The 14,447-nt window shown below is 37.1% G+C and overlaps 1 protein-coding gene across 1 annotated transcript; it reads right to left on the bottom strand.

Annotated features, from left to right (window-relative positions):
• Positions 1–6,246: 6,246 nt before the first annotated feature.
• Positions 6,247–14,323, bottom strand: LOC114524231 (kelch-like ECH-associated protein 1). Its single transcript, XM_028545371.1, has 6 exons — positions 13,627–14,323; positions 12,760–12,939; positions 11,090–11,276; positions 9,906–10,178; positions 9,346–9,418; positions 6,247–7,678 (listed from the first exon to the last, which is right to left on the bottom strand). The coding sequence occupies exons 1-6, from the start codon at positions 14,197–14,199 to the stop codon at positions 7,291–7,293; spliced, it is 1,674 nt and encodes a 557-aa protein (XP_028401172.1). The 5' UTR covers positions 14,200–14,323; the 3' UTR covers positions 6,247–7,290.
• Positions 14,324–14,447: the final 124 nt, after the last annotated feature.

The raw sequence follows: 14,447 nt of genomic DNA, 5'->3' as shown, positions 1-14,447 counted from the left end.
ATATATATATATATATATATATATATATATAAATTTATATTATATATCTCTATATTTATATTTTAAACTATAAACATATATATATATATATATATATATATATATATATATATATATATATATAAATTTTATATTATATATCTCTATATTTATATTTTAAACTATACTATTTAATAGCTAGAATAATTTACCTACATTCAATTAATTTAAAATGTATTTAAAATGCTACCTACAATATACTATAGAATTTATTAAAAAAAATTAGCTTAACCTACAATTATATTTTAAAAATCGGACTACGAAAAAAGGATTTTGTGGCCAAAATTCTCGAATTAAGAATAAATTTAGAATGTACTTTATGCTGGCAAATATAGAAAGAAGAACCAAGACTTCTACAAAGATTTGCAGGACAAACACAAGCAAAACTTTACACAACAAGTGAAAATACAACGTCGTAGACTGACTAACGCAAATTTGACTGCGTTTGTTTACATTTTTCGCGCCAAAAATATCCAAAGCCATTGAAGCAAGCCTAGATCTGTATGAAATAGCCACCGAAGTCGGTGGTAGAAAGAACATGCCATGTTCAAAGCTCGAAAAACAGGGGAAGAAAAGCGTTAATAATTCTAAAAATTGCAAAGTTTAGCGATACAATATGAGGGATTATTTCCATATTAGAATAATGTTTTGATCGCGTATTGATAGAGTAACTCACCACTTTGACGTGACTGGGAGCTTGATTCGAAGGCCATTTTCGTTAAATTGGCGGTTCACACCATGGTATTTGAAAGGCCGTTTTGTCGTTTAAACAAGCCCGATTGCTTCTAAATTTAAATTTGCGTATACCTGCGGCTCATATTTTTCGTAAGCAACAACTGATGTGACTTTCGTTTAGAAAAAGGGCTAAAATCGACAGGATTTCTTTCGGGAAAAATATCGCTTAAAAGGAAATACAACTACCGTCATGCTTAGCGCGCGTGCTTCTAAAAGGGAAAGGTCACTGTTCACTGAGCGCTGAGCGATATGTGGGAAAGGTCTATTGAGAAACTTTCGAAATATCAACTTTACTCGAACCATCTTGACCTTGTAGCTCAGTTGGAAGAGGATTGGTCTAGCAAACCTAAAGGTCGCGGGTTCGATTCCACCGTGGTCAAGCTAATTTTTCAGCTTGCCCGGTTGGTGCCTTACTGCCTTTATATTTGATGTCAAAAGATCGAATTATCGTGAATATGATTATGAATATTTAAGTTTTTGCGTTTTAATATATTCACTTTGTTCCGCCTTCAATCGGGCAAATGTTATTTCGATCAGAAACAGAGTTGCAAAAAAGCTGCGGGTACGCGGGTACCACCCGTAGGAAGGTTTGCTTTGAATGAGGTTTCTGAGGAAGGTTCAAAGTTGGACACTCTAATTGATCACATGCATGTACCAAAAAACCAAATATTTCTTTATGCTGGTTGCCACTTGACTCAATGACGTAACGTCATTTTGAGGAAGGTTTTCAAAACTTGAAATCTTACTGGAGGAAGGTTAAACTCTTTTTGCAACTCTGATCAGAAAACCTGGCCAGAATGCGTTATGCTTTCACACAACATATGCTTCATGCGACCGAGCGTGAACACACTGCTTTATGCGACACGCACGTGTGATAATTATATACAATCATATCAGAGGATTCCGATAAGTCCCTTTTTTTTGTCCTCTCGTTATTCTATACATCAGTGCTTTTAACATGACGGCTGACGTGGATACCGGTAGCTAGTGTATCTAAACAGAGAAATCAACTGGTCCCAACTATGACGTGTTGCTATTTTCTTCTGTTGTTCTAAATAAAGTAACTTGATTTCTGCGTGTATAATGATATTTGATACTACACCAGCAGTATGTATACGTAACGTATATACACCTATTTTAGAGGGAATTTTAGTATCTATCTGTGAAGAAAGTTTACAGCTTTTCCCACCATAATTTAAACGTGAGTATTTTATTAAATAAATCTTTGCAGGGGTCGTTGGTGCATGACTATGCTCGTGTTTAAACAAATTTTACGATTAAATTTTTACAATGAAATTCCGTCTTAAAATCAAAATGTCGAATGTCGTGCGTGCAATTTTCTCAGCCGCTATTTTATAGAATTTCTTCAAACCTCAGTATTTGGTAGATGATAACAGGCTCTTTTAACCGGCGTTTAACATGAAATTATTTTATTCGTAGAAAAATATACTAATCAATATTTCCAATTAGAGCGCAGCAAAGCCGAAGAACAGTACAAAACGAAGAATCGCAATCTGTTTCTCAAAAAAGAAAATATATTAAAAATTTAGAAATAAATGTTTACTGATTTTTGAAAAATTTTTCACAAAAATCTACCAATATGAAATATATGATTGCAAATTAGAGCATGAGCAGTAATATATTCTGACTTTCACTGGATCCGCCACTGGTCAACCGAATGGCAGGTAAAGAGAAACTCTGCAACAGACCTAAGTCTGCCTAGGCCGAATCGAGAGTATCTTAAAAAAAGTTTCAAATATAGCGGCGCTATATGCATTGGAATCAGCTCCCAAACGAAGCAAAATCAGCCGAGTCGCTTCGTTTGTTTAAATCAATTGCTGTTGGACACTGAAACGCATCCTACTTATTCATATAATCTATCTATGTGTGAAACTGTCTGTGTGTATATTGTTCTGTTTTGTAGTCATATTAACTGGTTTTTTTTTTAATTTAAACACGCCCCTCATGGAAACCAGCCTAGAGTTGATGGGGCTAGCGTGTTTCTTGGTTTTAAATAAAGTTTACCTACCTACCTACCTACAAAATTAGTTTTCAGCTTATTGAAATTAGGCCATTTTCTTTGCATTGTAGGAAAAAGCTGACGATGTGTGTTCGGAAATCATTAGCCAAGATAGGATTTTTTGCTCTATTTGTTATCACATTGTACCGCCTTAATACCAGCTTTAATTCACATGGGAGTTATAGCTTTAAAAAACATTACCGCTCCGAAAACAGCTCTGGAAAACATCTCGCTTTAAATCGAAGGAGAAATTTTACAATTCTTGATTGGTGTCCCACTTTCTTCAGCAAATTAAACGGCCAGCCAGTTAATGCATTTTTCGACAACTGTCTCGTAACTAGAAATAGGTCACTACTGGTATCCAGCGATGTTATCGTTGTTGACGTTAGGAGATTAGGCAATAACCTCCAATTTATGCCACAAAAAAGATCACCTTGGCAACGATGGGTATACTTCAACATAGAATCGCCGTTCCATGCCATTATAGATGCCGTTAATTACAAGATGAGCGATTTTAGGCGTAAGTTTGCGTTCAACTGGACAATGACGTATCGTACGGATGCAGATGTCCCAATGTTGCATGGTTGGAAGGTGAATAAAAGCGAAATTGAGAAAAAAGAAACAGATATAGACGGCATTGTGCGAAATAAAACCAAACTTGCGGCCGCGTTAATAAGTAACTGTCACTTAGTAAAAAATGGAAGAGGTCAGTATGTAAAGGAGCTACAAAAATACATCGAGGTCGACATCTATGGACAGTGCGGTGATAAAAATCTCAAATGTGCTGGCCACTACACTAAAAAAGCCTGCGATAAAATTAAAGATTATAAGTTCTTCCTAGCATTCGAAAACTCGAACTGCCGCGACTACATCAGTTTTAAAATGTGGATGCAAGGATTTGGAAACAATGCTGTCCCAGTTGTCATGGGCGCTTATAAAGAAGACTATATTGAGCATGTTCGTGCACCTCCAAACTCAATCATCCATGTGGATGATTTCGAATCGCCGCAAGAGCTGGCAGAATATATGAAAATACTTGACAAAAACGAAACAGCTTATAGAGAGCTGCACAAGTGGCGCGAATCTTACAAGATTGATTACGACTATCGCTTTTTGGGCACATTCGCTTGGAACACCCTCTGTTCAAAGCTGAACAGTCGGTACAACGAACCACCAAGATGGCACGAAACTATCACAGATTTTGAACATCCGAGCAAAGATTGTTACCTGAATAAGTGGGTGAAAAAGAAATGTAACAAAAACCCATACAAATGTCTTTAGAGTTCCCAAACGATGCTTACTCGTAAAATTTTAGAACGAGAACCTATATATGAATGTAGTTATTATAGAGAAATTTAGCAAACACCTGGCGCCTATATCCACGCCATTTTCACGGCGTCTTAGCCGTCACGTCGTGTTTGTAAATTTCGCTATTAACAGAACTTGTTCGTGTGTGGAATGCTAAAAATTGCCTTAAATAGTTGTCAACAACACATAGTTGTCGACAACAGACAAAAAACCGGTCGTCTGTCGATGCTCTTAGCAAGTATATGCGTGCATGGGTTGAAAACAAGGTATTCGGTTCTTTACCACGCAGAATGGAAGGAAAACAACAATCGGTATAGAAAGATTCGGTAGTAGAGGAGGAAATGGGCAAATAACACATTAAAGTACAGGGACATTCTCCAGAAAGTCCTATAATCACTCGAGTCGGGAGAACGCAATATCGGTATGAGTCCAGTAGACGTGAACGGACACTTTCGGAACTTGAGGTCCGGTCATGCAGCAGATAGTTTTAAAAGTGATATTTGAAGAATATATATATCAAAGGCCTTCAGATCGAGTTACCAGACGAGTGCTCTAATTCAAACAATCTTACAAAAGCATCATTTTATCAGTGCTGCTACAAAGCATATTCAAAAATCCAGAAAATATATAAAAAGAACGCGAGAATTAAACAAAAAGTTTTATTAATTAGAGTTTTACCCCGAGCAAACAAAAGGGGTCGATTGGCTTATTCTATTATTTCATTGTTCTATTTTGTTCTGTATAATTTATGAATATAAAATGATGCAAAACTTTTTTCGTCGCTTTTCTTAGCAAACTCAAATTCTCATTCCCCTTATACTTTCATGCACGATCGCGATAACTCAAAAAGTAATAAAGCTAACTTGATAAAATTTTCATGGTTGACTTTAAAGACAATTGGGTCGGAGGTAAACTAAAATTGGTGTACTCCGTTCAGTCTAAGTAAAATAGCGACTGTTTATTTCAGATAGATCGTAGAAGTTTTATATTAATAGCCTGCAAAACGTTTAATACTGGAAACGTTTTTTAATTCTAAGTTCAGCTTCGAGGCAAAAATATTTAGACCTAAATTTATAACCATTGTTCTAGAGTTAAAAACTAGTTAGTTAAAAACTAGTTAGCAAAAACAATTTTGTGATAAACAGAATTTCCTGATAAAACCCTGGGTACGAAATTGAGAATTTCCTACCTTTTAAATTAAAAACTTTTAAATTTTAATTAAGATGTGCAGTGTTGATGTTGGATTTAAAACTATCTATTTCAGATTATACTTCATTAACTGGGTGAATTCAAAGCGTCTGCACTGCCGGTCACCACTTTGCTGACACGACATTTGACCGAGAAGACATTTCGGGGATTGTAGATTAGAAAAGCGTTCTTAATGTGAAGTTAAAAGGTGATTTAATTAAAGTAATCAACGTAGCTATCTCACTTTTGTGAAGTCGAACTGATTATAACAGTAAATAAATAATTTAGATTAGTTTGGTAGTTAATACGGTATACAGCATCTTTTTTGTTCATCTCATTAGATACTGACGTTATTTATAGGATATAGCGATATTAGCGAATACATTTGGGAACCAATATTCATGTTTGTGATTGGATGTAATGGAACGTTAAAGTAACTAACAACAAGTTATAAAAGAAATGCTTTGACTAAAGAATGTTGATTTTTTTTTCATTGATTAAATTAAATAAAGCACTTCTGGCTCAGCTTGGACTGATGTCCACTTTTTAGGGAGGGAATACCTTCGTATTTGTATGCTAGTATTTGTCTTGAAGTATATTTTTTATTTTGCAAAAAATAACATCGGAAAAATTGTGACAATCCCATTCTATACCTGTTAAAAAAATACCCGTTGCAGCTGTCACATCATGCATAAGGCGCCGGACAAATCGCAGGGTCGATACAGGCAAAAGGCGTGCGGCCTAGAAAATTTTAGGGCGGCACGCGAATGATTTCAGCAGATTTCATCCAACATTACATTCGATGCTGCCCACCTCCCCTCCTCGTACGTCTATGGCGACAGTGGAGATCCGGGGTTGTCGCTAGGGCGTATTTTATCCATAGTCAAAATGTTTTATCAAGTAATCTACAAGAATATTATTATAGGATAAGATTTATTTGCTTTTGGAAAATACAAAACGTTAAAAACTCGCGCCGCGTTGCCAAATCGCGTCCTGCCTGTGTGGGCCAGCCGTGACGCGTGTAATATAGAACAGAAAAGAAGTGAGAAAGTTGTTTGGGTCTAGGCCAATTCCCTTTGTGAATAGTTTAACATGCAAAATTGAAAAACTGGCAAAAGGTAAGTATGTAGACAAATGTAAGCTGTTGTATTTTAATATTGTGGTGTTGCTACAATTAGTTAACTAACCGGACAAGCTGAAGAATTAACGCGAGGATTCCAACGTGCGACCTCTTAGGTTTGCAACAACAGGGGCGCCGGGACGATGCGAGAGCAGATTTGGTGAAAATGCACTCCTGTAACAGAGCATATATAATAATTTAAGCATGTTTGCAAAACATAATGTGTTGAATTGAGTTTTTCACCAGAATGTTATTTCAAAACTGAAAATTGAGTTTTTCACCAGACCAACTTGTTAGAAAATCTGAGCCGGCGCCCCCTGGCTACATCACAATATTACTTCATATACCAGTATCATATGCACTATCACTATCAGTTGTAATTGTTTCTTATTACGCACAGGTTGAAACATTATTGACACGTCTATACAAACAACGGTAACAAGATATTAATTCCACCACATTAACACAATAATATTAATTCCTAACACTGTACTTTCAAGTTTGTACCAAGATTAATTCATTCAATTATTGCACATTTTATGTGTAATGACATCTTTCGGCGAGGATATAAAAATCTGTGTCGTTAGTAAGGAAAACGTTAATTTTTAATTTATCAGGGATTTATCGCGGGAAAAGGTATAGATTTACCACGAGCCGGGTCCAAAGAGAGGACCCGTCCTTGTAATAGGAATGTCCTGACTTCAGATAAATCTGTTGTCATATGACATCAAATTGACTTTGTCTTCCTTCCAAAGCTTCTCTGGAATGTTACGCATCGCAATCAAGTTGTAATACACGATAAGCCGTCGGATCCCCCGTCGAATCCCTAATTTGAAACCGACCTTGCACCCTGCCTGACGAGGCTATAGATATTGAACTCTCAGAAAGCAGGTCGCACGCCCACCACTACAGCAGCTCCACTACGGCCCATACTCATGGCAGCCGCTACCTCCCACCGATCCTGTACACAGTCATAAACCTCGACAGAGTCGTGGAATTTCTCCCCGTCGTACCCTCCAAACACATACAGTTTGTTCTCAAACGAGGCGACGCTCAGGGCGCTACGGTGATCCAACATACTTGAGACGAGTGTCCATTCGTCTGCCACTGGATCGTATCTTTCAACGCTACTCAACTGAGTTGTCCCGTCATATCCCCCCAAGGCGTAAATATATTTACTGGCCGCTGTTACAGCAGCACCACTACGAGCTGAGTTCATTGACGCGACCAGCGTCCACTTGTCCAATGTTGAATCGTAGCATTCGACACTGTAAAAATGACAAGGATTTCACGTATATGAAAAAAAAATGTTTCGGGAATTTTTATAGAAAACCTAGTTTAATTAGCTTGACCACGGTGGGAATCGAGCCCGCGACCTTCGGCTTGCTGGTCAAATGCTCTTCCAATTGAGCTACTAGGTCGAGACGGTTCGAATAGGTGATATTTCTAAACTCAATCTATAGTCCCTACCACATAAGTGTTCCTTAATGAGTCATGTATGTGTATGGACTACACCTATTTTCCAAGATGTTATTCTTCGAATATTGATTCGTAAAGTCCGTACACATGTATGGTATGTATGCATGCATGGGGTGATTTATATCGCGTCAATACAGACAGATTCATCACAGGTTGTCATTCCATGAAATTATTGCATGGAAATTACTTTTAATAAGTATACACCACGTATATTGACTACTTAAATACTCATGTCCAGTTAAAACCAAAGCCTTTATCAGTGCAATTGAAGACTTCAAGGCAATGCAAACTAATAACTATATATAGTTGTTCGTACACCAGTCGTTAAAACAACTATATAGCTACAGTTTAGTTTCTAAGTTATTCTTCGAAGAACAACGTCTTTTCTTTCTTCAATTTAAGTGATCTTAGGAGTCAAGAAGAACTGAATACGTTCATTTTAACCTGAAGGTGAACAATATCACAATCTATTTCTATACGTACGCGTACTTGTAAATATTAACTAAACGGAGGCAAGCTATATTGTGTATAAAATCACGTACAGTAGTACAAACAAGCAAACCAATGTAAGTATAGTTGTATTGTATAGTACAGTACATAATACAGTTTTTGATCGCGTCGCGTAGCGACAGCGATCTATAGTTTCGGCTTGGTTTTTTTTTTTTTTATTTTCCTCTCGGGTCGACCCCCAGCGTCGCTAGCTGCGGGCCATATCACCCTAATCGGGAACCTGCGCACAGGTAAGTTGCTAGTTATATCACGTGTTGTATTCACTTTGGGCATATTTCGTTTCACCTTCGAACTTCGAAGCAGTAAAGTAGAATCAATAAAGCGATCAAAATGCTAGCAAGTGTTATCTTTATCTTTACACTCATTACACATACAACTAACTGCACACGTTGAGCAGAGTAAGCCTGCACTAAAGGATTTCAAGCAGTTTCGAAATGGGCTGTTTTGTGTTTCTCCTGCTTTCAACATGCGACTATAGTTCGGTATATTGTTCATTTTTATTATTAAGAACATTTACGACACAAAATTTGCATAGCTGGGCTGGCTACGCCGCTGTGAACGACGCGATCATATAACGCCTAGTAGGCGTCTTGTTTTTTTTAAAGCATGCACAGAACCAACGCTAAAATATCAATTCGGACCGCCAGAAGAAAAAAAAAGTATTATTCACCAGTTTAGTCGGTCCGAATAGGTAAATATTTCCCTCGGTCTCAAAAACCTCCCTAGGCCTTTAGCCTCAGGCTGTTTTTGAGACCTTGGGAAATATTTCCCTATACGGACCTCCAATCTGGTAAATAACTTATATATATATATATATATATATATATATATATATATATATATATATATATATATATATATATCGAATACAAAAGAGTTTTAGTGTTTCTCACCTATCCAGACGACGTACTCATTTCGAATACAAAAGAGTTTTAGTGTTTCTCACCTATCAAGACGACGTACTCCATCGTATCCTCCAACGGCGTAAAGCTTCCTGTCGATCACAGCAACTCCGACTCCTGAAAAGAACGGCCGAAAGTAAAGTTTGAAGTATATTTTCCTCAGCATCGTCAGAACTAATAGCCGACTTGGCACTATTAATATATACTGTGGGACAATACCGCACAGCCGGTAAGGACAATAATTGAAAGAGAAAACAAAAAACCAACGGAATCGTTTTTCGCGACATTATTGGGTTACAGTGACAAACATGCAGTACGACAGATTGCGTAAAATTTATAATTGAACGCGTAGAAATTACAGTATTCAATTTCTTTTGAATATTTACTATTAATATTGATTATGGGTCTTTATCCGAATCTAATATATATAATCTGCACATAGTATTCTTTGACTGAAAAAGTTGGATTGAAATATACTTTTTGTCGACACACCATAGTTATGAACAAATCCTTGGGAGATAGGCTTTAAGAGGAAACTAGGGAAATCTGCAGAATATTTCTGCAAACATTGTTTAATTCTCATTCAAGAAATCAATTGCTGTACCTATCCTTGGGACCGTTAGTGGAGAAACTTCGACCCAGCAATCTTCGTCCGCATCGTATTTTTCAACATGATTTAGGTACAAGTTACCATGACTACCACCGATAGCATAAACGAAACCGTCAATGACGCCAATGCCGACCCGATTGCGCGGAACTGTTAGGGACCGTACGGATTTCCATTCATCCAAGAGAGGATCGTAACGGTCGACGGAGTCACAGTCAACATTGCCACTTAACGAGTTGTTACGTCCACCAATGATATATAACATACCACCTACGATGAAACATAACAATATCGTCAATCCAACGGTTTATGAGAGATGGGTGTTTCTCAGATATTTTTCTACGAAGAGCACTTTTGTTAACGAAACACCTTTCTTATAACGTTATACACAAAGTTCGATTGATCGACTCCGAAAAACTAACGGGCCATTCAAACTTCGGATAATATTAGACTTAATTCCGTGCTCGGTGTCATGATGAGAAGGGTCTAATGTCGATTTAAAAAAATTAAGATGTTAAATAGCTATAGCTATATTCACGCATTATAATAATTCAGAAAGATTTCACTGTTCATTTGGGCAACCAGACGACCCAACGTTTCGACACTCCCCGTCTACTCACTCAGGGCTGTTCTGATGTGGAACTGTCGATCCTTATACACTCTGAAATCGTCTTTAAATAGGAATCACAGAAGCTGCTTGCGAAAAGAATATTTCATTTCATTGGCAGACGACGACATGTCAGAGGATAGAAGGATCAACGGTTCAACATCAGATCACCCTGATGAAGACACTACACGGGAGTGTCGTTTCGTTGGGTCGTGAATGTAATCTTTGGGCGAAGATTTCTTTCATTATTTGAAACCAGAGTAACAATAATAGCGATGGACCTTTTAATAACATTTGGTCTTGTTTGTTCCAGATCTTGCACAAAAAGTTTTTCCAGTAGAACCTATATCTCTTCCTAATTTATCAGAATTAAGATGGACTGTCAAACTGAATACAATCCGGATTTTTTAGGAAAGTATCACTTCATATTATTGTATAAAACAGAATAAAAAAATTATTGTAATAAAAACAATTACCTCAATGTATTATAAAAACATTATTTCAGTCATTATTTGTGTAAAAGAACTCGCCCGATAATCGCTACCACTACAGAATTTCAGGTTACAGCACTTACCAACAAAAGCTGCGCCTGCGCCACTTCTTGGTTGCTGTAACGACTTGAGTAAACTCCACGAATTATGACGCGGGGAAAAACATTCAACAACTCTTAACGATTGCCGCAGATAACCGCCAACAATGTACATAACCTGGGACCCTGTTGGAGATCTCTTCTTTACGTGAACTGCCCGAGAACAGCGACTCTATTTGGAAGAAAGATGAAGTCAGGGCGAGAAATATCCTTAATCTGCGTAATTTGAATTTCTACGTGCGTAGCATTCATATAGCTAATTATCACAATTCACAAACCCATATGAAAACTAAGGATGGCTCTATCGTATTTGTAAACTGAATCTATATTCCAATTGGAAGAGTTGCGTATACTATAAACATCAACTCCCACCCCCCGAAGAAAGAATAAAATACAAGTAGTTATTTTATTCAAAACCATGTTGCTTTAAAACGGCACGACTTGGTCACTCAAAACGTTAATCTTCCCCCGAGGTACTGATACAAGGTAATTCAGCCTTGAGACTGCCGAAAAAATCTTTAACACAATCTTTGAAAAAATCTCGAGTAATACGTGTAAGCTTGCAGTTTAAAACGTTTACCAAAGCCAAAGGGAAAAAAAGTGTTTCAGTTAAGCATCAGGAAAATTTTTAGGGTAAGTGTCGATCGGAAAATGTCAATATTTCCACTGCAATTGCCATACACGCTAATCCTAACTGCTTTATACGCCGATCATCCAGAAATGGGAATGTTTGGACTCATCAAATTTTGTTTGTACTTGCAATATAAAAAAATATAAAATGCACCTTTAATAGACCAGGTTAACTGCACCACTGAGCTGCACTGACTGAAAATAGTATCAGTATGCAATGTTTTGATCACTATTTCTCTTGAAATCTACTAATCAATTATTGGACGACGTCGAACAAAATATCGTGATTTGTCGGTGGCAAACAGGCCAAATTATTTGCCCAGGCCGAAGGCAGAGCATAGGAATGAGCATAGGAAGCCCAGGAAACAAATGAAACAATGTTGGTTCGTAAGGTTATAAAGGTTAAATCATTAATGTTTGCTGGGCTGCCTATGGGCAGAGGCAATTAAATAATTGACCTGCAAGCCACCGACAAATCGATAATTGTTTTATTATTCACTTTCCGCTTTTTTTCTTCGAGTAAGCAATACAACTCATTTTCCGAAAGTTCAGCAAAGCATACGCATGCTCAGAGCAGAGCAGTTAAAAAATTGAGAATACGATAAAGTGAATGACCTAAATGCATGCCTTTAAGACTATAAGTGCTCCCAACCTAATACATTGCTTCATGTTTTTCTAAGCAAATTTAAAAAATAAAACACCCTTTTCACATAGTCAACTAAAATAAACAGGCAGCAACATCATATATCAGGTACATAATTTAACTTGCTCTGCATAGTTCAATATAATAATCGCACATTGTATATGCCAATGTGCAAAGGCAATGAACAATTGAATGTTTACATTATTTTTTGGATGTTTTTTTATGACTAGCACTATTGTTATAAAGATTTAGGGAGTCAAATAATTTAAATTAAATTTATGAGGCCCAATCATGTAGACAAAACTGTGCATTTTACCTGCAGTTTAAATGAAAGCAGAAAACTACATACTGCTACTAATATTATTGGAAAAAAATTACTCACAGTGCAAATATCTGATATCAATTGCAGTAACATAACATCATTTGGGTCCGTTGATTTACATAATGACTGAACAAAACCAGGAGAGACAAAGGGCAAACGAACATGGGACAGTATTCGACATAAAGAATGCCTTCGGTTTTCCATATCATGTTTTATCCATCGAATAGCAGCTAATAAAACCTGGAATTGAGAAATATAATATGTTGCTTGTATTAGTTCCAGTTAAAAGATGGCCAACTGCCTGTATACAAAAGATTTCATTATTAATTTGATATTGCAACTTCTTTACTTGCAATCTTGATTAGAATGCAAGAGACAGAAGCAGCTAGGCCAGCTAGGACTGTACCGGTACACAACAATGTTGTGTTTTAACTGTTTGTTATGATAATAAACAGGCCATAGTAGATTGCATCAGCCAGGTAACTGATATGCAGACTATTTTTCTTAGTGAAATGAAATAATGGTGTTACTGAAAAATGTCACAAAAATCGAGTTCACAGCAACTGTGTTAATGAGCCTCTCCTGAAAGTTCAAGCTTTAAATTACCAAAATGTCATTTCCAACATGCATAACATTGGAAACAGAGCTAAACTGACTACCCTTGTGTACTATTTTCATATACAATTGTTTTTGAAACAAATCCCATCAGCTATAAGATGAATATATGAATAAGGCACTTAATAATCATTAGGCTTTTGCATAGAAATTAAACAATTGTTCACACACAGGTCAAAAGCTGGACAGCACGAAAATGTTCTCAGAACTTCTGGGATGTATTAAACTGAAGATTAGATCCCGAGTGTTTTGATCATTACACTGTTGGAAATGACTCCAATCCTACTCAATTGATTTCAACCTATACCCCACCTCGTCTTCATTTTTTACACACAACCCGTCGCCATCCATTAGTGAGCATAACCTGTCTTCAGTGATGGAAAGAAACTCTTCTGCTCTCGCAACTTTTGAAAAATACCGAGTACAATAATGGCGCGACTTCAACGCGAGTTCGTCGCATCCGTGTAGCTCTCCAAAGGACAGTATACCTAAACAGTTTGACGGATCTAACTGGCCCACCAAGAAAGCGCAACACGCCTTCAGGACGGATGAAATTTGCAACAAGGAGGCGACAGGCAAAAGAGCTTGAACATTGCTCTCGTTTACAGTAATGTCTGCCGTATAGGCAAAGTTTACCAAGATCTCTACGCAGTTCGCGTCCACATCTTTTAATGTCACAACCGACTGTTTGCTTTCCGCTAAGTTATTTGTAAACATAGCGTAGAAGTAGGGACTACACGATGCTAGAACAATACGGTGTGCATGAATTTCAATATTCTCTACACATAACACGATGTCACAAAGTTCTTGATGATTTCGTAGCGTATTCATCGTCGTAAAGGCCTCAAGTAAATGTTCCTCGATATGAAGCACACCCTCGTTCATCGTTAATCACAAAGGGCAACAGTTTAGTTAAAGAATCTTTGGTTTTACATCTTGCATGTTTACTTTTCTTCTTAATTTTCCTTCGAAGGAATGAGAACGAAAAGTGTTAGCGGTGAATTGTCTGCATAGTACGTCATGTTACTGCAGTTCAATGCAACTTTCGTAAGAGAACTCTGGGAAACTGTTACCACTTACCAGTTACCACAGATTTTCGAATCTCGTTTCATATGTTCGAGATGGATGGATAA

Source organism: Dendronephthya gigantea, unplaced genomic scaffold, assembly GCF_004324835.1.
Source record: "Dendronephthya gigantea isolate DGI-Jeju-01 unplaced genomic scaffold, DenGig_1.0 000030F, whole genome shotgun sequence".
NCBI classification, from domain to species: domain Eukaryota; kingdom Metazoa; phylum Cnidaria; class Anthozoa; order Malacalcyonacea; family Nephtheidae; genus Dendronephthya; species Dendronephthya gigantea.
The sequence above is the reverse complement of the archived record's forward strand: the minus strand, read 5'-3'. Positions and strand labels throughout refer to the sequence as shown.